Source organism: Prunus dulcis, chromosome 8 (assembly GCF_902201215.1).
Source record: "Prunus dulcis chromosome 8, ALMONDv2, whole genome shotgun sequence".
Lineage (NCBI taxonomy): Eukaryota > Viridiplantae > Streptophyta > Magnoliopsida > Rosales > Rosaceae > Prunus > Prunus dulcis.
Window position 1 is genome coordinate 10,205,016 of NC_047657.1, and position 23,748 is coordinate 10,228,763.

Below are 23,748 nucleotides of genomic sequence, written 5' to 3' on the forward strand. Positions count from 1 at the left end.
TAGATCAAAAACACAAAATTCAAGGATTAAATCCAACTCTTAAATAGGAATTTGAATCTATATGAAATTGAACCTTTTTCATTGCCAGAGTAGAATGAAACAAGAAGATAGCCTACACATATTTTATGTGTTGATTAATATTTCTCAAATCAGTGAAAGCATTTATTCTCCACAAAGCTCCTTCGAAAAAATTTCATTCTACTAGTGAGCTAAACTTCAATCTTAGGACCTGGGGGAGCAACAGGAATATCATGACGACATCTGAAGATCGTTTGGCAGCCACGACTATAAGGACTACTAGGAGGAGGAAGAACACCTTGGTCATTGGAATGAAAACCCAAGAGCTGCCCTCTTGGTATCTTTGATAGGTCAGGAATCCTAGCCGCTACCTCATGGTTCAACACCGTCATGCTAATGAAAAGCAAACACAGGAACCATGACTTCATGTTGGAAACCCAAAAAGAAATTTTCTTTCTTATGTGAGCAACTTTTTTTTTTTACTCCTCTGATTGTATTGTATTTACTATTGGCATGAGAGCCAATTTATATAATAAACTTTGCTTGTCCATGTTCTACGTACCACACCACAATGGCTTTTTAGAGAAAACTATTCGATACAGAAAAAATGCATACATGGTATTGTCATTCATGATAATATTTTTCTTTTTGGTTCAGCGCATGAGTTGATTTCTCTTCTTGTTTTCCTTTTTTATATTTTCGAAAAGAATTAATTTACGTTGAGGAATTTATGACAATTTCTTATTAGTTTGACATTGATGTGTTGTGAAAATAATCGTTGTCAGATTTGCTGTGAGATAAAGCAGTTTGGCGATTGGTAAACTTTTTGTTAAAAGTGTTATTGGTACTGACTCCTGCATAATCAGATAATGATTGTCGCATAATCATTAAACTCAGCGCCTCTTCAAAACTAATTCCTGCATAATCAGAAAATGAAAGTATCTCATTACATGTTTTCCCTTATAGTTTTCTTTCACAACAATTTTTAACAATAAGTGATTTTCTTATAGTTTATCAAACATGTTGGGCTTCCCAAAATTTTTAAAAAATCACTTGTCACCCTAAATAAGTAATGTCAAACTGGCACTAAGAAATTTAATTAAGGCTTATTTACTGTAATGCCCCCTGCAACTTTGATCAAATCTCACTTTATTCCTGAAACTTAAAATAACTCACTTAACCCCTTTGACCAAAGTTTTGTGTTCCACTTTACCCCATGTAGTTATCTCAATTCATAATTACATTAATTTTGATGACGTGTGTCACGACCATTTTAGTCTTTTTTTCAAAAGTGATGATGTGTCATGTGCAGACTCTATTTTTTTTTGGGCTTCAAGTGGACTAAAATATTAATACAAATAATTAAAATAATTTAATTGAAAAATTGAAAAATTAATATCCAAAAATTATCTTCTTCTGCGTCTCTCTGTCTTCCCCAGCAACCACCGCACACCAACTCCTCGTACTCCCCACCGCCACCTCCTATATCCCTCCACCATATAAACCATCAGCACCACCATATCCACATACCCAAACATCTTGATTAAAAAAAAAAAAAAAAAAACATACCCAAACATCAAACCTACCATCTAAATCACCATACCCACCATAGGGGATTGAAAAATTTAAGGAATTGTTTTGAAGATCAATGTACTGGAGCTCCCTGAGTTGGCATAGAGAGGATCGAATTTTTCCTTCAAGTGGATTTTGAAGCAGGTCAATACGTTGAAGACCATATTCCCACATTCATAGACAAATTTTGGCCAGATATCCAGATCCATCGTTGATGGAGGCCATGTTTTTAGGAGTGGACTAAGGGTTTGGGTGACTGTGTGGGTGTCGGGGCTGGGCTTGGGAGAAGAGAGAGGAACAGAGAGAGAGGTGGGGGTGTCTTGAGAAGTTGTGTGGTGGGAGGGTGGTAATGGTTGGTTGCTGGATGGTTGAAAAAAAAGATCACAAAATTCAGGCAAGAGGATTGTAGATTCGGCTAGGGACAATTCTGGACATGGGACTCAAATGGCCTCCATAGCTGCTGGGAACTTCGCCAAAGAAGCGTGGTTTTCTGGTTATGCAAAAGGAATAGCCAAAGGTGTTGCACCATTTGCGAAATTGGCAATATACAAGGTTGGCGAGCCCGAAGGATTGTCATTTCCTGATATTTTTGCTGGAATATTAAATAAAGCCATTGATGACGGTGTTGACGTAATTTCTTTATCTTTGTCGCCAGGTGACACTAGATTGTTTGAAAATCCTATAGCAATGGCTTCATTTTCTGCTATGAAAAATTGACATATTTGTTTAAACTTCTGCAGGAAATACTGGTCCAACTATTGGAACATTGAGAAATGGGTATCCATATGGATCTTAACTGTTGCATCTGGTACTATTGATCGAGGGAGAGAGACGGGTATGGAGAAGAAGAGATTTTTTTAATATTATTTTTTTTCCTTTCCATTTTTGATATTAACAAGTAATTATATTTTTATTTTATTTTAATTTTTTATTAATATTTTAGTCTATTTAAGCCAAAAAATGGGGCATGCGATGCACATGACACATCATCACTTATGGTAAAAAGACTAAAATAGTCATGCCACATCAACAAAATTGACGGAGTTATAAATAGAGATAACAATATAGGGCAAAGAGGAACCCAAAACCTTGGTCAAAGGGGTTAAGTGAGCCACTTTAACTTTAGGAGAGTAAATTGAGATTTGACCAAAATTTTAAGGGGGTACTACAATAAATAAGCCTTTAATTAATAATGTCTGCCTTATGGGTACTTTTTTCTCTTTTTGTAAGAAATATACATGAGTACATATGGTTACTTGATAAGAAAATTTTGGTTATACTCAATAAAATGTAAGATATTAGGGATTTAGTGAATGAGCTACTTGTGTTTTGGGCTTAGTAAGATGTTTTTTAAATTTTTGTTAGGTCAAGGCCTCCCCATATGCTTTAGGGCCTGTTTAATATGTATTGGAAATAATGTTTTTACCCTTTTGTATTTCATATGAGTGTTAGTTTTGGATTCACTCCCATACGGAGACCACGAGGCTGCAACCACCACTAACGATTTTTATGCCCATACTCATACCCACCACAACCACCATAGGCAAGAAGGTCACTGCAAAGAGCCAGACGAAGACCAAACCTCCCAGGCATATTCATCCCCAGTGTCACGATCACTGGTGGAGAAGGCGTTTTCCAATCCCTGGAGAAGCAATTAGAGGATCGATGTCGGCGAATCCTCTAAGCTCATAAGGCCGATTTCGTCTCCGGTGAAATCGAACGGTATGTGGTTAGCCTTCTTTATTTAGGAAGGTTTTAGAATTTGTTTTTAAAAAACATATCAAGCCAATTTTTAGGAATTTTTGAACAAAAAATAATAATAACGGCTAGCTGACTTGAGCAAGCTCGAAAGAGTTGTTGCACCCATGAATCAAGCTAAGTTTTGCCCAGCACTTGGCCTCTTTGGCTTGCTGACTAGGTTTGGCCCAGTGACATGGCAGGTTTAGCCCACTTGCTGGAGATGGCTTTTGGGTGTGAAATGGCTAAATTTGTGGGTTTAGCCCACTGTTGAAAATTGCCTTATATAGAAATAGTACCACACCAGATCAACTCAATAGGACAAACGACTTTGCCAACATATTGCCCTTGCATATAATATATATATATATATATATGTATATCATTGTTTTTTTGGGGCCCTCACAAGTCTGAGGCCATGTGTTGTGGCACAAGAAATTTTTGTATGTTCTGGGTACACCAGTTGGTTTGTGTACCATCTAATACATATGGGACATGTGAAAATATTTTATTTTTATGTCCTATGTGTATTGGATGATACACCAACCAATTGGTGTATCAGGAATATACAAAATTACTCTGATTGTGCCACTTGCACCATGCCAGAGCCGGCTACATACAAATTACAATGCATGATACAAGGCCATTGTAGGTAGTTGACTCTGCCTCTATTTGTATTGTCATGGATGACCGGCCCTCTTTTCCACCTATCTTTTAAAAAAATTGGAAGAAATAAAATTATACCAAGTGTAGGGGGTGTGTTTGAGGATATGCCAGAATGTGTTGAGTAAGAATCTTATGTCCAAAAGACCACTTCATTTTCCTTTGAGGTGTCACAAAAGTTAGCCTATAATTTTTTATGTTTAAGGTCCTTCATGCCCTATGATTGAGAAGCTATATTTTGATGTTGCAAACCTTGGATGTCGTTGAAGGGTGCATCTAATGAGAAAAAAGAACATATAGAAAATGTTGATTGCCTCAATTAGCTTCTAAGTCTAGAATTTGTTGATAGAAGAAGTATATATAACAAGAGATTTCACATATCGTTCTAACGGAAGAGCAAATGGCTAGTACTCGCAAATATTCTGTTTACATCTTCCTTATCCTAGTGATCTTTATGATTCATACAAAGATGGGTAAGTAATTTACTAGTTTTAATGTTTCAACAACAATGCTACTCTTATTACAATTTTATACCACCTTATGTGGCACTTGATATCGGACATGCCACATCAATTAAGTATTTAATAAGTAGTCATGTTTATATTTAAATTCTTTTAATTATGAATTTAACCCATTAAATTTCTAGGGTTTTTGACCTCCATTCCTTTTCTCAATCACCGGTGGAAACAATTTATCTAAAAAATGATTTTAAAAAAATATGAGAATTTTGTGTCATAAGTTTTGACCCATGTATCTAGAATTTTATGTTTAAGGTTTTTCGTATTTTGATGCCACTTAAGATAGAATTGTGATTAAAAAAAAAAATTGTGATAAGAGTGCTCTTGATGTTTTAAACATGCATATATAGCTGTATTAAAAAAAAAATCATATATAGCTAATGTATTTTCATTCCTTATAAATTTATTTTAAAAGTTGATATAGATTCAAATTTTCATTGAGAAGTTAGTGTTAATCTTCGGAGTTGGTGACTTTGATACGAGTCCTTTGACTTTTGTGCCATATATGATTACATTCCATTTTAAATATTTTCTAATGTAATCTTTTTATTTTTATCTTAAATTATTTTTTGTTCCAATGTTGCCCCTTATGCCTTGAATCGGGTAATTGTAATTTATGTAATAATTACGAGAAAGTTGTTTATGACCATAATTAATTAACAAATTAAGTGCTTATGGATTTTGGTATGTTAATTATGTTGCCTTTTTTTTTTTTCCTTCTTTTAATTGCATCCATGATTTTGTATATTAACGTTGTCTTCTTTTTTTTTTTTTTTGTTCTTCTTCTAACCCAAAAAAATTGTTGGCTTTCTTTCTTATTGTTTACAACATCTCTATATGTGAGGTAGATTATACATTATCTCATACCTCCCCCAATAATCAAATACAATCCTATATTTACCTAGTAAGTTATGTATGTAAGAACCCAAAACAAAATATCTAAAAAGTAAAGAAAATATCTTTTAGCGAAAGGACTAAATTGCCCTCGCATATTTTAATAGGGAAAAATTTGACTTTTCAATCGAAAAAGAATTTGGGAATTTCGCTTACTCCATTGCGTAGAGCGCGGCGAAAGGAGTTCGTAGACACGGAGTAGACCCGAATCGGAGCCGTAACGAAGGAGATATGGTCTAAAAACCGCGAAGGGCAAAATGGTAATTTGGTCAAAAAGTCAGATTTTTATAGCTCTCTCTTCTCCCCCGTCAGCCCTTTCTCTCTCCTCCCGCAGCAACCCTCCCGCGACCTCCGCGCCTTCCAACCGTTCCCCCGGCCACCACACTTGGGGCCAATCTCCGGGACCGGTCCCAAATGAAGCACCACTCGACGGCAAACCATCCCCGAGCCAGCGCCGCCGCTGCCGTGGTCGGTATCGGCCGGAATCTACCATGGAAGCCGACGGTTCTTCCGAATGCCACCCGAACTTCCAGCTCAAAATTCTCCCTCGTTTCTCCACCAAATCGATCGAGTAAGGTATGGTTTTTGACCTATTTTTCGTGCTCTAGCTGATGGGTATATGGGCTTCGATCGATTTTAGCGTTAAGGGGTTCGATTTTCGACTTGAAGTTTGGCCAAAACTTCGGCCCTTCGAAACTACCATTTCCGGTCACTTTTTGGGGGTAGTCCAAGAACAAAAGTGACTCCAAATGGGGTGTTTTACCTAGGGTAGGAGTTTGGAGTCTCGGTTCCACGATTTTTTCGGCACACCCGAATCGCTTTGGACACCCGATCTGCCCCGCGCGTGTGGCGGCGCGTGGGCCAGGGTGGTGGCATGGCTCTGGCCAGTTTTGAGGTCCTCGTGTCGTCACGAGCGCGTGGGATTTCACGGATCTCAATTCGGAGTCCGTTTGAGCCCCGAACGGATTTTCCATATCGCGCGATCCGTGGGTGCAGTGTCGTGTGATCGTTGGATCGCGCTGAATTTTGGATATGTCGGTCTACGTGATTTTAGGATCGCGTAGGATTCGACGGATTACGAATCGGAGTCCCGGATACTCCGGAATAGCGAACCCTGGGGCTAGGGTTAGGGTTTTAAGCGATAAGGCGATTTTGGACAATCCGACCGTCCGTTTCGGACCAAATTCGCGGAACATAGTTCCCGTCCTATGAGAAACCTTCAGGGAAGTCCAGATTGGCCATCGGAGATCGTGGACCCCACGAGTCCCAGGTCGGCCGATCTGACGGTTATCGCTTAGCTGAGTACCGGACCTCCCAAAACTGGTCCAACTGTCCGAAAAGGCTAATGGGGCTATAGGAGTAATTTGAATTGAAAAGCACGTATTTTATGAGCCGGTGGCAGGGTGTTTTAGTTGAAATTCATTTTATTCAGCAGTTTATTAATTTAATCTCTCAGGGTAATCAGGCACCAGGAGCCCAACAGGAGTGCAAAAGAGACCTTCGAGGGGTCGAAGTAGCTCGGACCATATGTGAGTGGACATTCTTTCATAAATCAGATTTCATGAATGATTTGATGTGATTTTATATAAATGAGTTATAAGTGATTTTATTTTGATTTTATATAAGAGAGTTTTTATAAATGAGTTTATTCGAATAAATTTTCTTATTTGATCTTGAGTAAGTTTTATTCCGAACACGATTATTACAATAATAGTTCTATAAGTCGGTTCTGCTTATTTACCAGTTATAGAAACAGAGTTAATTTTCAAATCAGTTGAGACCGCAGCACGACTTGAGTTTTACAGTTATTCTTCAGATAAGATTTTTTTCAAAGGAATTTATTTTAACACCACCTCGTGCCCATTTTCTTTGGTGATTGCCCAGAGTTGGACCGATGTCTACAGACATCCAGTCCGATTTCAGTTAGTCAGTGCACTTGACTTGCCTCACGAGCTCCGGGGACGCTCGGACCGTGAGTGCCAGGATTTGCGGCTCGGCAGACTTGGTGTCCCGAGACCTGCCGGGATTGCGGCTCGGCTGACTCTGTGTCCCCGAGACCTGCCAGGATTGCGGATCAGGCTGACTACGGTCCCCTGCATCCTGCCAGAGCGACTCGAGTTGACTTGGTGTCATCGAGGAATCTGCCGGCGTGACAGGCTGATCATAGTCCCCTGATTTCGCCAGTTTGCGGCTCGGGTAAGTCTGTGTGACGCCCGAGACCTGCCAGGGAATTGACGGAAATGACAGGGGTACGAACTGGGAGTATTTTCAAAAGGTTTTGAGTTTCTTTTACTTAATTATGATTTTCAGTTATTTTTAAATCAGCTTTTCTGATTTTTCAAGCATAGATGCCTTTATCTTTGCTCAGTTATGCGAAGCTTGAGTATAGAGTTTTTATACACGTTTGATTTCAGCACTTTTTATGGAAGCTTTGATTTCAGTGGTTTTGTATGAAACTTTTGAGCTTGAATATGACTGATATAGAATGCCTTGAGTTGAATATGCTTGGCGTAGAAAGTACGTATTCAGTTTTATTTAGCTAAATTTCTTTTTACAATGGGGGATATTAAGTTTATGATAATTGTTTTGAAGAACATTATTTTTGTCCACTCACATTTTCAAACTGTTTTACGCCCCCAGGCCATAGAGGTACGCGGGATCCACCACCGGGCCAGTCATAGCTTCCGCACCACCAAGTAAGGTAGAGTTGTAGAAAATCCTTTAAACCTTGAGAACTTGAGAATATGCTCTGATATCCAGTTGAAAAATTTGGAGATTGGAATTGAATTGATTACTGGAAACATTCTGGCTGTTGGGTGAAATATTTGAGATTGTTTGACAGGTGAAAAATTTTGGGAATGGTCAAAATACAGGGGAGACTCTGCCGAATTTTCGGCAGAAGTCTAAGGAAAAATTTAAAGAGAAATTGATGTAAGAAGGGTAAAAAGGTCCTTTGTGCCCGACAGTCGCCAGGTGTCGGACACGCACAGGACTTGGCTCGAATTCCAAAGTGAAAAGTGGGTCGGGTCCTGTCAATGTAAATAATCTCACATTTACCTAGTAATTAGGTACATAATCTTATATTTATCTAGTAACCAGGTATATTAGAAAATTCTACCTTTATATATACATATATTAATATAAAGCACATTAGCTCATGATAACTATATATTAGGTACATAGAAACGTCATCAATGGTTCTCTTGTTTATCTTGTTTTTCTCAAAATTTTTATTTGTTGCTAGGCTTAAACACCACGAATCAACTTGATAAATATTAAACATATTGTGTTTTCAATATTTGGATGTTTACCTGATGCATAGGTACACAATTTCATGTGGGTGCTTGCCTCATCGATTAGTATAATATGTGGGTCTTTACTTTTATTGATTAAATTGTATTTTATCCATATATTAGGTATTCACAAGGAAAGAATTCAAAATTTAAATTATGACATTCAATTACAATGAAATAATGCATTAAATTTGGATTTTCAATGTGTTTCCTTATTTATCTCAAATGGTAAAATCGATACAACAAAAAAAGTAATAAAAGTCAAAGAACCTGTCAAAACGCTTCAATATTAAATAGATGCCAAATGAAAAATAACTAAATATAAATGCTAAACACAAGGGATTTGACAAGTAATGGCATAGTGTGTAAATATTTTGTAATATTAGGACAACTATTAACCTATATTCAAATTTGGGTTTTTTAAGAATAGTTTAAAAATAGATGAGTTTATGTCTAGGATATAAGAGTTACAAGGGCCTATCTCATAACAACCCTAATTTTTATTTGTCACTTCTAAAAAAAAATTATGAAAAATGTCCTCTTAGTTTTTCAAAATTCTTAATATGTCACCTGACCTTAAACGTCATTTCATTTTTCATCCAAAAAATGGTACATGTGTTGCACTCCTTTTTTAAGGAGTATTTCCGACTTTTCAAGCATGTCATCTTGTAAGTTGTCCTTAATTACTCGCTTTTACACATTAGATTGTAGAAATCTTACATCATTAATAGTATTATCAAATAGATTTATATTCCAATCTAATTATGGGAAATGGATTTTTTTTATACACTGTCTTAGCATTTTGGGTTGATCTTCAATTAAGCTGTATACTTTGCGACGGTCTAATTTTGGTCATCATTGACTTCCAACATCCCCTTATAATTATGGGAGTGAAAATTTTTTTGTGACTAAAACTTAAATTTACTTATAATAATTATTAAGACAGGATTCACAGGAACTGGAGAGTTTATGGTCACAATTCCTAATTGCACATAGCCGGCACAGGAGCACAACATTCCACGGCAGATGTAAAGACTCAGGGAAGTGCAGCAAAGTTTGCCTTGAAGATGAGAAGGCCAAGCGCGGACTTTGTGACGAGTTTGTGCATAGACGATGGAAAACTACCCATCTCTTCTACTTGACGAGCTTGTCCATTCATAAATTTATTGCCAATTGCACCAGAGGGCCGTTGGATTGGAATTGGTACAAAAACAAATTTGCTTAAGGAAAATGCTAGGCTCTTCACATTTTTCATACCACATTGTGTAGCACCTCTCTAATAGAGGTGGGCCCCATTGTATTGATGGGCTCCACCTCTATTAGAGAGGTGGTACACAATGTGGTAAGCCTAGCATTATCCATTTTTTATTATTTATATTTTATTGGAAGGCCCCAAACATATGAAATTCTAACTCTCCCAAAGGGCCAAAACTTGATTACACGCAGCCTAAAGTTTTAGTGGGTTGTACTTGGGGTTTCTAAACCTAAGCCCGATATATATATGAACCCAATGAGACCCGGTCTACTTAGGTTCGATCCAAACAAATTTATTATTTGTATATTGTATATCATTTGTAATATTTTTTTTTTCTTCTTTTGATAAAAGCGATATTGGAAAGGGGGTTTTTGCACACACACACTGCTAAGGTGCCATGGGAATTCGAACATAAGACCACTGATTTGCAAGTGGCCATTTTCTATTGAGGTAGACCCCATTGATCATTTGTAATATGTTAGTATTTCATCTACCCTTCATTCCTCCCATTCAAATGCTCCAACAACTCATTGTTTCGTGGATAAACTGTTAGATAAAATTCCTTAAAGAAGCTTAGGTAGAGGCAAACAAAAAAAATCCTCAAGAGCTTCTTTATCTTGACCCTACGAAAGAAATAAATTAACAATAGCAATACTAAAGAAATAAATTACGAAATCAAATGCTTGTTAGTGATGGATTTTATAATAAACTTCCACATCTTATATAATGATTTGGCACTAAACGTGCTTTAAGTTCATTATATAATATAATCCTGTTGAAGGAAAGGAGAGTTGTTAAAGATAGAGTCTCCTCACCAGCAGACATGTCAAGACTCGAGAGGCCATCGTCTTTTGAGTTCTGCCTAAGAAAAAACAAAGTATATACAAAAGAAAAACGCACCATATAGTTAGTGGAATCTAAAGTCGATAGCATTCGAATCCAACATGTTTGCCTAAACAATAATTGATGGCAAAAGAAATACTCAATCACGAGTAATTTTGAAATTAAAAAAAAGGAGAGAATCGTCAACATATCAAGTTATTGTCGTTTATCAAATATATGGTGTCCAGTAATTTGATTAGTTTAACAATATAACATATCAAACAGATTGACAAGAAAACATCACTTCTTACATAATTTAAATGAATTAGTTAAGCTTCAAGCGATCAAATCTCAACTGATCAAGGTGATCAAGTAACATGTAAAAACTTAACAATCTTAAAAGAAGAATTTGGGTGTTACATCAACTAACAAAGGGGCTTTGTTTTCTAAGAATGATTAATTAAATTGGGCAGCTTTGATCTTTTTTGAAACCTTATCTCTTCTTCAATGAAAACCTTTACAAGCAAGAAAAAAGTGGCATAACATCAAAAGCTTCTACTTGAATCAACAAACTGATTCGAAAATTATTGTGGTATATATGGATTGGATAGAAGGACCAATTTCCTATGGGACTTGGCATTGTTTTCAACATTCGAAAGGCATCTATGTCTCTCTCTTCACACACACACAATTGGATAATGAAAACCTAAGGGGAAAATGGAGCCCAGAGATCTAGCCCGTTTGAAGTTAAAACCGCAATCATTAATAAAATTTGTCTGCCAACTGGTTACTCAATATATATATTTTGATAGACAATACAAAAGTAATAATACAATTTTTTTTTTTTCGCAATTGTGTGCAATATGATTAATTTAAGTAATGGAAATGTTAGGTACGGAAGACCAAAGGGGAAAGGAAAGAGAGAAAATAAGATAAGTGTTAGAGTTTTTAATTTCTCTTAGAGAAAAATACTAGTGTTTTTATATAATTAATTTGAAATTTTTTAAATTTTTAATGGCAACTTATCTTCTTTTTTTTTTAAAATTATTATTATTTATTTATGAAAGATAGTTTTGGGAGAGATTGGCTACTCTCACTACCAACGTCAGAGCATACCCATAACCTGTGACACCCAACTACCAGCAATCACTAGTATTGATTTATGTAGGAAATTACAGATCGCATACCAACGAGGACTGCTGGTAGCGGGACTCGAACATTATTGGGGCTACACAAAGTGTAGAGACCTTACCAACTGAACCAACTCTCATTGGCTTTTTTTTTTTTTTTTTTTGAAACATTGGTTTTTAGAACAAAATATTTTTTAAAAATTTAAAATAAAAAAATTACAAAGATTACTTAACTCACAAAAACAAAGTGTTTGCTTAATCTATAACCAATTCATGATTATTGTTATCATTAAGTAATGCGAGTTCTCTTTTGGTAAAGCCTAAAAGTCAGTTGCACCACTCATGCGGGGTCTGGTCGCTGTCCACCATAATCTCTTCTAAAATTTAAATATATGCTCACAGTATTTCCAATAAATATAAAAATTGTTACCTAAATATATTATTTTATACCTAGAAACCACAATTTGTGATCCTTACTTACCTTTTTTTTTTTATGAGAGAAAGACTCTCTATTTGAATTATTACTTTGCTATACCTCAACAAAGTTATTAGGAATTTCAAGCAGCTTTTGGCATGTTATATAGCCAAATTATCAATTTTGTTCCCACATTCAATAAATATTTACATAATCGATGCATTAAATAGATAGTCCGACAACATAATATATTGAACAAGGAATTCAAACTAATGTTCTTCTTATTAGTCGGAAGAAGGAATTCAAACTTCGGACTTCTTCTAACATTGTGAAAAAATATACCACTAATTGATATCATCATCCTAATATTTAGTTAATCAATTATATTATGAAAAATGAATTGTTATGATCCTAATTCAATTGTTCGCCTAAGTGAGATAGATTCCTAATACCGTCACTGATTATAGTTGTTTTCTTACTCTACGTATGGCTTATGTAGAACTTTGACTTGTGTATCAAGAGATAAACTTTGCATCAAACTACCTCTCCCTTGGGTTTTCATTAGTAATTTTCTTTTACTTAATCACTTGAGCTAAGATTAATATTTTCCAGGTCCATTCCAGGATTGATGGGGAAGGTGTGAAACGAACATCAAAACGTGCCACGTAGCCCCCTGGTCCGCAAGTAAAAGAGAGGGCAGTGTACAATTATTCGTGGGTCACTTAAGGCACGGAAGTAACTGAAAGCCACTGAAGAAGAAAGGTAATTGCAAATTAAAAGAAGTTAATTAGAAAGAAAATATATAATTTTAAAATAATTTAAATAAATAAAGCAAAAAAAGCAAGAGAAAGTAGGTCTTACTTGGCACATTCTTAGTGAGTAAGAAATTGAAGCCTGGGAATCTAGATGACAATGATGTATTTGTATTCAATATGTTTGCCACCTGGAGTGGAGGGCTCCATCTTGTTCCACTGTGGAAGTCTAATTTCTAGAACTCTTCAAAAGTTTTTCTTACTTTTCTTTTAAATCTTTTAAACTTATTATCACAAAACGTTCTTAAAGTTTACGAAATTATTAGATTACATTTTTAATGTTTTTTTGTGTCACTCATGAATCCCAAGGTTAGTATGTACAATCATAAATAGTCTATGCCGTTAGGTTCCATTAAAAATTATGTTAGTGTGCTGACGTAGTATATATATATATATATGAATTTTAAATTAAAAAATTTCGCAAAGACCATTTGCGATAGGTGCATGAATCTCAGGAATGTTTTGTGATATATATATATGCCACATCAACAAACTAACAGAGTTTTTGACGGAACCTAACGGCAGAGACCATTTGTGATCATACATACTAACCTTGAGGACCACGAATGACACAACAAAACATTAAGAATGCAATATGATAGTTTCGTAAACCTTAGGGACGTTTTGTGATAATAAGCCAATCTTTTATATTTCAATTCCAACAACAAATTTCTCAAAAAGAAAACTCAAGTGATTAAATGATACTTATTTCTTTTTGCTAATGGGCTTATAATGATACTTAGTCTATGCAAATTCTACACTTTTTTTTTTTATTAATACAATCGATATTGGAAGAGGGAGAATCGAACCTAGTACCTTCGATACAGTTATAAATGCTCTAAATCACTTGAGCTAATTTTATCCACACAAAAAGTTGTGTTTATTCACCATGAATAATTCATTAATCTAACAACTATTAATTACGTTAAGAGTAATGTTACGGAGATCCCATCTCTCTAATTGAGATGGAATCCACTCACACAATGAGTCCCATTTCTATTAAAAACATGATACATAAATGTGGCGTCTGTATTTTCCTTAACTGAAATCATATATCAATGTAGAATCTTGATCCATATCATAGATCTCTAAACAAATGGGAAAAAAAAAACAGAAGGAAACGTTTCTTGCATATATTTATCTTTTTATTCCCCATATTTTTGTCCATGCTCTTTTATATGCTAATCCTAGTATACCATATTCCACAAACTCATGTAGGCAGGGTAGCCTTGTTATGATGGAGCCTTGGATAAACCCTCAACTTTCAAATTTGAAATAAAGTAATATGAAAGGAATAAAAGCTAAAGAAAAAGGAATTGTCCTATTTGTCCAAAAAAAGAAGAGAAAAAAAAACATTTCAAAAGAAAAAGGAAAAAAGTTCTATATTCCATGGCCTATATATAGAAAGCCTGCGCCATGTAAAGGGTTCAACAGCAACAAAATCTCAACCTACAAAACAACACAATCATTTTGTCATTCTATTTCCTGTGTCTAAAACAGAGCTCTCATATTAGTCATTTGACTCTGTTTCCTCTGTTTTCATGCTTCCAATCATCAAACCCCTCACAAAATCTACTACTCTGATAGTAGTGCTACCAATATTGGCTCTGATCAGAGACATGTTAGGTTACCAAGCCTTGCGAAAAATCCATTTCGTTTTCGAGTGAGAACCACACAAAATCCTCACAACCCTTTTCAGGATTTTCATTTATTTCTTCTCTCACAACCTCATTTTTTTAAAAGAGAAATGGATTCAATCAATTTTTATGACATCAAAGCTGAGAAGGCAAACGCCATATTGAGGTACCGCCAGCTTCGGAAGATTGCAAATCTGTTTTGGTTGATAGAGGTGTTTGTTGTTCTGCTCCTGCTTTCCAGGTTTTCTCTTCAGCTCCCTCATGCTGTCAAGAACTCTGGCTTCTACTTCCAGGACATATCAGGCTTCGTGGTTAGCCCTCGCTTCGTGTTCGTCGTTGGAAATATAATTGTCATCATTCTCCTTGTCAAGTCCGGCAGGTTTTCAGGTAAAGACTCCAGCATAGGAGCTGATCTTTACGATGAGTTTGTTCACAACAGCGAAAAGAACCAGAAGATTCGCAGCGATGCGATCGAATACCATGCCATACAGAACAGAGCTGAGGACAGCACAGCTTCTGAGCAGCCTCATACTATTTCTAGGGAAATCAAGAACTTTACAAGGAGCCAATCAGAGAACTTAGAGCGTGAGGCTTGCAAGAATTCACGGCGTTTACTGAGGCGGTCGGAGACAGAAAAATTCAAGAAAAGGGTTGAATCTGGCGAGAGATTGGCAGAGAGTGCGTACCCTGAAGACTCCATGAGTAATGAGGAGTTTCGCTCCAAGATTGAGGCTTTCATTGCCAGGCAGCAGATGTTTCGACTTCAAGAAGAGTTCTCTGTAAACTAGTGTGAGTTATGGGATGGGAAAATCTAAAGTTTCTGGTTTTTTTTTTTTTTTTTTCCCCCTATCTTTTGTTTTCTTTTGGGGGTGGGAGGGTGTTTCTGTAAGTATTTGTACATTGCTATATCAGAAGTGCAATGTAAATTTCTTATAGCTCTGTTCATATTTCCCTCAAACTGATAAATCTTAGTTCTAGTAACAGAAGCAATTATGCTACCTGTTTAGCAATTTTTTTTCTTTCAAGAATGACTTCTAAAACCTTATTTTTCTCTTAGACAAGGTAACAATGTCGGGCCACTCCATAGCTTTAGTGGTAGAGCGTTTACTCTCACACTCACGAGTCACGACAAGAGTTCGAGCGAGTTCCACTCATACTTCGATAAAAAAATATGGGTCGACCATGTGGCATGACCCACATCACTAAATCATCACCTAATCAATTCCAACTTCCAAGCATATGCCAATAGGCCAATTGAAAATGGGTACTTCCAATTTTCAAGAGAATAGATTTGCTGATAAGAGAATTTTCCTGAGCTGTTTCCATTGTCTGTATGGCTCAAACAAGGGGCATACTGGCAAGAATGTATTCTAAATTCTGTTCCACACATTATTATGCATCAATCCAGACTTTCTCTTTCTTTTTTTCTTTTTTTCTTTTTCTGGATTGAAAGGATAATTTGGTGGCGTAAAGTCTGAAGAGTTTCCTATAAAATTGAAGCAGTTTTTGACAAACCAGTTTTCAGCCATTCCATAATCCATGGACTTTACTGGACAGCTCCATATAGATGAGCATCTTTGCCCCTTTACCTCAATAACACAAACCAGAATAAGAGGGGCACAGCGTGGGACATAGAATACAAGCACTAAATGTTGGTGCACTGAGCTTTTCTACTCACTCAATAAAAATCTTTGCCTTTTCACCAGCACTAACTCAATAATAACTTTTGGTAATGTCACTAAACTACAACCCTATTGGATTGTCTATATCTTAAGATTCAATTGTATTTGATTCTTAACTAAAAATAACAATAGTAAAAACTTTTAAGTCTATAAGCCCTCGAAGAATCGAGAAACACTCAGATAGATTATGACAGTGTTGAATGGTAGAAGGTGTGGAGCAAACTGCTTGATCAAATCCCTCAAAGTTCCTTTGAGCTCTTCTTCACCTTGCCCCCCCAAGAGATGCACAACCACTGAGAAATAAAAAAATGTTCATTGAATTTGAACACATGTTATCTTTTAATTAGACTATTTTATCACTGATCACTCCTACGTGATAGGAACAAACCCACGTAAGTTTTTCTTAAATTAATCAGCCCATCCAACCACTGCTGGATGTGATTTTTCGAATGCAATTTATGGATAAATCAATAGCTTATTACTTTTTTAATAGATTAGAAGTAATACAAATAAAAACCATATTGCAAGAAGTTTTGAACTTTATTTATTAATAGCAAACATCTACAATGGATGTAGAAATTAGAATTGAAAAGCAACATCACCGCAATATAAACACATCCAAATGATTAAACAGCATAATGCACGTAGCTAATGTTCATGTGTATGAGTTCTATGAAATTCTGATCCAACTCTCCACCGGCTCAAATAGTTTTGTAAGAACTATAGCTGAAAAACGAGTGCTAAACAAGTTAGCTAAATATTGAAATGGCATGCCTTTGTTGTTCGCAATGGCTGCAGTCCTGAAGAACAAGAACTTAAAGGAATTTGAAAAATGTTTGGATGGCATGTCTTTGTTGTCTACATCTGATCAAATGGATCAACAAAACTTTTCTCCATAATGCCTTACAAAACTGAAAATTCATTGATTTCTTAAACAACCAACATATTCTCCAAAGAAGATGGAGGAAAATTTACGGCATATGTTACAGAACCTTAAAGCAAGACTTGGGGAGGGCAACCAAATACCAAAACAGCATAAAAGTATATAGACAGCCAATCAGAAGGCGCAGGAATTGTAAAACTTGCTCACATCTTTTTTTTTTTTTGTTCTAATTCGAAGCAGAAGATCATCAACAGTTTCTCCTTCTCAGTCTATGGATGTTGTGGTGTATCAAGACGATAGTATCACGGCTTGACTTGAACAATGGAAGCGATCCTCTGCATCATTTGTCCTTAACTCTTCTCTACGAAGACCTCCCTTGCATCATCTGCTGAATCAGCAGCTTCTGGAGCCTAATGGGTGGCCATCAGAGTAATTCACCTTTATGATTCCTCCGGCCACTTCAATGATAATTGAACCATTCACCACAAGCAAGTCATTGAAGTATTTAATAACCCCAGATTATACTAACATGTAAAAGCTAACAATAGAATTGTTCAGGCATGCATAGATTGGGGGATGACTAATACGATCCTTGAAGATTCCTTCCAGTAATTTTGGGAAAAGCAAAAGGATGACATCTAGGACATTGCTTTCCAATTACCCAAATTAAGTAAACGAAGTTAACACGCCACTCTCATCCTCCATTGTAGTGGCCATACCCGAGAAACAAGAGCCTCATATTAATCCTACTGGCCAAAACCGACAGCAACATTCATAATATATAACTCCACAATCAGCCCTCGTCATGGATTCTCATAGATGGACAACGCATTCTTTATCTTCGTCAAGCCAATGTCCTCATCCCATGCTTTGTATACCCTACTCTTCTTTCCAGAGATGCATGACATTTATTTAAAATCCTTTGGTATTCCAAACCACAAATGACCCCTTGTTTGCAAACTCACATGGATGGAAACCACTCATGGCCTTTCCCATGAGTGCCATAGCAGCAATGCTTGGAAACTGCTTCTTTTGAAATTCAGCTACTGTTGCTTTCAAACGTTGCGATTTAAAAACAACCACTGCTTCAGACTTCTTTTGGGATGCTATTTTATTAGACCACCTCTGAATCCAAGGATGTGAGAGTGTTATATTTTGAATTTTCGCCCCCGAGTCAATGGAAGACGACTCACCATTTCTTAATAAAGTTGCAGTTTGATCCAATGCCATCTGTTCTTTACCAAGAAATCTGCCCATAGAAGGTTGTGAACTAGTTATACCGCATTTCATAATCCTGTTAGAAAATTTGTTCACTTTTTCATGTGAAGAGGCTTCTCCCATTTTTGAGCTTTTTGTACCATGAGCAGACTGAGAAGCACTCAACTTGAGACGTTTAACCCACCTGCTGCCTGGCTCTGGTCCCTGAGGTCCTTCTGGACTTGCAATGGATTTTGAATTTGTGGGCTGCTCAGCATGGGAAAGGAGATGTTCCACATCCAAACTCTGGGTTTTTGAAGTGCTTGTCTCCCTTTCTTCTGCTGAACTTGCAAAAGGTGCAACCTGATTTATGTCAAATAATTTTGTGTAAGTAAGTCTAGCTCCAATCTCTTCTCTGCCTGAAGTGAAGGCTGATTGAGATGTAGGTGACTTCTCGCCCTTCTCAACATGCTGCTAAATTCAAAAATCGAAACAGGTTCCTATTTAGTGTTATGCTAAATATGTTATCAGATTCAATCCAACATAGTTGATCCTTAAAAGGCCAATTTACTTGGAAGGCAACGTTTAAGGTGTTCTGGGTGAACAAATACTGATTCAACAAATTATTCACAAAAACAAAATTAGTAAGAGTTACCTTATCTGATGGAGATGACGCCACCACACCTGATACAACAAGCAGAATCATTAGCCAAAAGACATAATAAAGCAGAACACAGAAAACTTCTTATATGTTGCTACTAACTTTAGTGATAATTACTTTCTGAAATATATATTAATTTTAAGCACGATGCTGTAAAACCTAAATAGCCTATACATATAACATGGGGTAAATGATGTTCAACTAAGTTGAGAGTCCTGAAATATATGAGATAGAGTGTGTCACTACCAGGAAGAAGGTTATCCTGGAAAGCATCCATGCCCATAATATCTGTTTCAGAAGATGATTCGACCGCAGGAGCCTTGACATCTCGTACATCTTCCTCTCCTTCACTATCTGTAGAGCTCCTGTAAGGTAGCAGCTTGAATCCAGGCTGAACAGGGAGAACATACTCTGGAGAAAAACCACGGAGCTCACTGGAAGCTTTTCCTTTCAATTTTTTTGATACAGTTGACTGTCCAAACACTTGATCTCCTTCAGACAAGTTAACACCGATGTTTTTTGAGAACAGAAAATGGTGAATTGTATTTGAGAACTTGGGAGCACCTCCAGATAATTCTTCCTCAGCGTTGACAGTAGCACATATTCTCATAGTATCCATGTTATGCACAGAACGCTGAAGGCTTGGCCGAGAACAGTATCCTTGATATACATTTTCCAATTTGGTCACCTCTTGGGGACTGCTGCTGCTTGGAAGCAAACCAATACCAGACTGGTTTTGCATTTCCCAGAAATTCTTACCAACAAAATCTGGTTTCTGTTTACTGCTTTTGGAGGGGTCATGTTGTACCAAAACCGCATCATTCTGCCTCGACAATGAACCTTCTGATCTTCTAGAGATGGAATTGTCATTGATATTCCTCTCATGAGCCAACAATGTGGAACTTGAGTGATTAATAGTATTTCTGACATTTTGTCGAGGTGCTAGAAGAGAGTTCGAATGATTAATTTCCTCCTCTCTACACATGAAAGAAGGCAAAGAAGTGCTCCCACCCTTAAATTGATGTGGCACAATTTCAGAATCTGATCTCATTAATTCATCTGGAAATGACTCAGAAACAGCTGGGCTATTATTCTCAAGAAAATTATGATATTTCAACTGCCCGCTGGGAAGCGATGGGGTGGCTTGCAGAGCCCAGGCAGGCATTGCAGGTGAGTTACCCTCACTAAGTACACCAGCATGGACAGTAGAATTTGGCTGGTCTTGTTTAGCCAAACTAATCTTTGGAGGAAGACTGAACATTGGAAAGGACTGGCCTTCCCATCTCTCTTTCCTTGTTTCCTTTGAACTCTCTGTCAGACTACAACCCTCATTGATTTTTCTTACTCTTTCGGGTTCAGTTACTTCTCCAAACCCTCTAAACAAGGCATGCTTCTTAAAATCATGAATATTTTGTTGGGCATCCTCATAATGAATTGATACATGACCACATGCCTTGGTTTCTGACTTACAAGTTGTGGACATCCAATGAGCCATCCAAACAGATTCACAAGGATATGAAGCTCGCTCACTTGTTCCTTCACCAGCATCATATGATCGTGCAACCCAATCAGACATGACAAATACACTTTTACACTCTGTCCAGTTTGGTTTAAACAACTTTATTTCAATGTCTCACCAGAAATCACCTGAAAAATCATACCACCATACGTATATCAAACATGAAAAGTTCAAGCCTTGTACCACATCCCCATCCTCATGGATACAAAATTTTCAAATTTATAGTACAAAATTCACATTCTTTTTTCCAGATAGTAATTGAGGAGAAAGAAAACTCTTTTGGGTTACTAAAGATATACCTCCTTTTTCATTTTTGCTAACGCAGGCACACAAAATTCCAACGTTTATTATTTGATGAAATAAACAAAAGAAAGAATTTAAGCCCAAATTACCTCCAAAGGTGAAGATGGTAAGACTTAGACACAGCGAGCGTTTGACGGCAGAGATCCAGAGGGCGTGATGGAAGCCAAAGCTGCAAGATATGAGGGAGAGAGAGAAACAGAGAGGTGTGAGGTTGAGGAAAGTGAATGTGGGTGATGAAGCAATAAAACCCAAAAATGAGAAAAGCTTTTAAAATGACATGGGAAGCAGAGCAAAGAGCATCTGAAAGCCGAGGCTTAGCAATCTGCTCAGCCAAGACAGCCACAGCCACAATCTGTGAGCCAAATAAGGGCGGGACCCATTAACCTGCACTTTTCCATTTGGTCCTCCTCTTTTTATATTTTTCTTTTATTCTCTTTTTCTTTGTTTATTCATTTATGTTGTAAAGTATAAAGTAGTGGAGCCCACTTACTATTTATTTGTAGACTTTGGTGCATGAGTTTATTGCACATTCACGGGCATAATTTCCTTAGCCTATAAATAAGACATTATTGTGCCTTTGCATAGACACCTCCAATTGAGAGAAGAATGAGAGTCAGGCAGAGAAGAGGAAGAGAAGGAAGAAAGAGGGTGAGTGAGTGGAGAGGAAAGAGAGCAGAGAGAAATTCTCCAAGAGAGAAAATTCAGTGAGCCACACATATTGTAAACTCTAAAGTTGTAGCCCTATTATTTTATATAGTGGAAAAGTTACTGCTGCTGCTCTCCGAGGACGTAGGCATAGCCGAACCTCATTAAATGCTGTGTCTCATCTACTTTACGTGCAGCTCAAAATTCGCACATATCCTAGTCCATTTTATAACACGTTATCAGCACGAAAAGCTCTCAACGTGGGATATGTTTTGATGAACCCAGGAGATAAGCACTCTGTTTTCTTTATATTGTTTATTTATTATTATTACTATTCATCATGCTCAACATATCTATCCCTTCATAGATCCTGAGTTTGACTGCATCTATTATGGCCCATCAGATAAGTAGTTCCTCAAGTATGCTCTGGAGGCCGCCTCTTATGACTTGCCCAGGTTTGATGGTTTGAATTTTATAAGGGGGTGGCAGGGAAAGAAGATAATGTTTGTGGATGTAGATGCCCAAAGTTTTTTTTTTTTCACAAAGATAGCTGCACATGCCCACCAAGTTAGATTCCAAATTGCTTTAGGTGTAGGTCACTCAAGTGTTGGCACCTACTTCATCTTTTTATCTCTAGCCTTTTGACAAAGTGGCATGTGCCATCATTTCCCCATTTGAAAAGCCCCCGTATGACAAATAAGGAAGCTAGCAAATAAGCTCCCTATATTTTCAATTATTATTATTTTATACTATTTAATATCAATATTGGTGCATGTGTGTGCAGATTACAGGAGAAAAACATTCAATTTGGGGAGACAAGCGTGCTATCTTCCACAAACGATAACAATATAATATAATATTATCTGATCGTGGTGTTGATAATAACCCACCAACAATTGCCTTTAATTTATATATACAATAATTCTATTATTAGCTTTAATGGACGGTTTCACCTTCTATATTTTCAGTGGTGGTTTTTATCCCCACAACTATTTTATTTACTGTATGGTGCAAGTTCATTACCCATACAATTTATTTACTGTATAATGTAGGTTTATTATTCATACAACAGTATTTATTTAAAAGGGTGGTGCGGGTTTATCGTCCACGCCTTTACTTTTATGTATGGAGCAGAATTAGTGCCCATACAAGCACGTTTACTTTATCGCAAATTTACTTTTACTTAAAGTATGATGTGGAATTAACCCTCATACTTTATGAATTTACTTTACCGCACATTTAATTTTATTTAAAGTATGGTGCGGGATTAACGTCCATACATCAAGCAATTTAATTTATGAATTTATTTTACCGCACATTTACATTTATTTAAAGTATGGTGCGGGTTTATCGTCCATACCAGTAATTTATTTACCAGTAATTTATTTTATGGATTAATTGTGCTGTATGATGAGTTTTTATAGTATGCAGATCAGGACCAGAAGTTCCTTGATCCTCATCATACAATTACATCAGGACTTGAAGATCCTTCATGATGATATTGATATGAGAGCTGGCAGTCTCTCCGGTACTATACTTGTAAACAAGAGATCGGACTTGAAGATCCTTGATCCTTGACATGTAAATAAGGACCTAGAGTTCCTTAATGATGTAACAGTACCGTATTGGTTAAAAGTGCCGTACACATGAATAATAACTGTACTGGCAAATGTACTGTACACATGAATAGATATGTATTCATGACTTGATGAATAGTACTATATACATGAATAGTGACGTATGCATAAATATTAACCATTTTGGGTAAACCGTCACTATATACAAAAGGGAACCTGCAGTTCCTTAAACTCATGGATGAGCAATTAAATGAGATGCCAGAAGTTCCTCAAAATATGGACAATTATGTAAGGGCTTGAAGTCCCGAAATATGTACAAAAAATTGTAAAAATGTCCATACCATGAGAATATGTGATTTTGGCCCGAAGTTCAAAATCTAAGGGGATTGAATGTCCATACCATGAGAATATGTGATTTTGGCATGAAGTTCAAAATCTAACAGTGTTGAGAACCTAAAGTTCCAACAGTTAAATGGACAACCCTTGAGGTATTATTGCAAATTGTGGTACACCAC

General features: G+C 36.6%; 2 protein-coding genes across 4 annotated transcripts; one reads left to right on the plus strand and one right to left on the minus strand.

The window, feature by feature from the left end:
- Window positions 1–14,577: 14,577 nt before the first annotated feature.
- LOC117637793 lies at window positions 14,578–15,764 on the plus strand. Its single transcript, XM_034372810.1, has one exon. The coding sequence runs from the start codon at window positions 14,877–14,879 to the stop codon at window positions 15,552–15,554; it is 678 nt and encodes a 225-aa protein (XP_034228701.1). The 5' UTR covers window positions 14,578–14,876; the 3' UTR covers window positions 15,555–15,764.
- Window positions 15,765–17,321: 1,557 nt separating this feature from the next.
- LOC117637097 lies at window positions 17,322–21,234 on the minus strand. Of its 3 annotated transcripts, none has more exons than XM_034371885.1 (4): window positions 21,101–21,234; window positions 19,436–20,836; window positions 19,184–19,212; window positions 17,322–18,891 (listed from the first exon to the last, which is right to left on the minus strand). In XM_034371885.1, exons 2-4 carry the CDS (start codon window positions 20,763–20,765, stop codon window positions 18,244–18,246), a joined length of 2,007 nt encoding a protein of 668 aa, XP_034227776.1. In that variant the 5' UTR covers window positions 20,766–20,836; window positions 21,101–21,234; the 3' UTR covers window positions 17,322–18,243. The 3 variants fall into 3 exon arrangements, with proteins under 3 accessions (XP_034227776.1, XP_034227775.1, XP_034227774.1); XM_034371884.1 differs by having other exon boundaries at window positions 17,322–18,999; XM_034371883.1 differs by having other exon boundaries at window positions 17,322–19,002.
- Window positions 21,235–23,748: the final 2,514 nt, after the last annotated feature.

Coding starts and splice junctions, on each gene's coding strand:
- LOC117637793 (XM_034372810.1), top strand. CDS start 14,877: ATGGATTCAATCAATTTTTATGACATCAAAGCTGAGAAGGCAAACGCC.
- LOC117637097 (XM_034371883.1), bottom strand. CDS start 20,765: ATGTCTGATTGGGTTGCACGATCATATGATGCTGGTGAAGGAACAAGT. Junction 19,213..19,435: donor CCAGGATAACCTTCTTCCTG/GTAGTGACACAC, acceptor TTGTTGTATCAG/GTGTGGTGGCGTCATCTCCA. Junction 19,003..19,183: donor CGTCATCTCCATCAGATAAG/GTAACTCTTACT, acceptor TTTTGAATTTAG/CAGCATGTTGAGAAGGGCGA.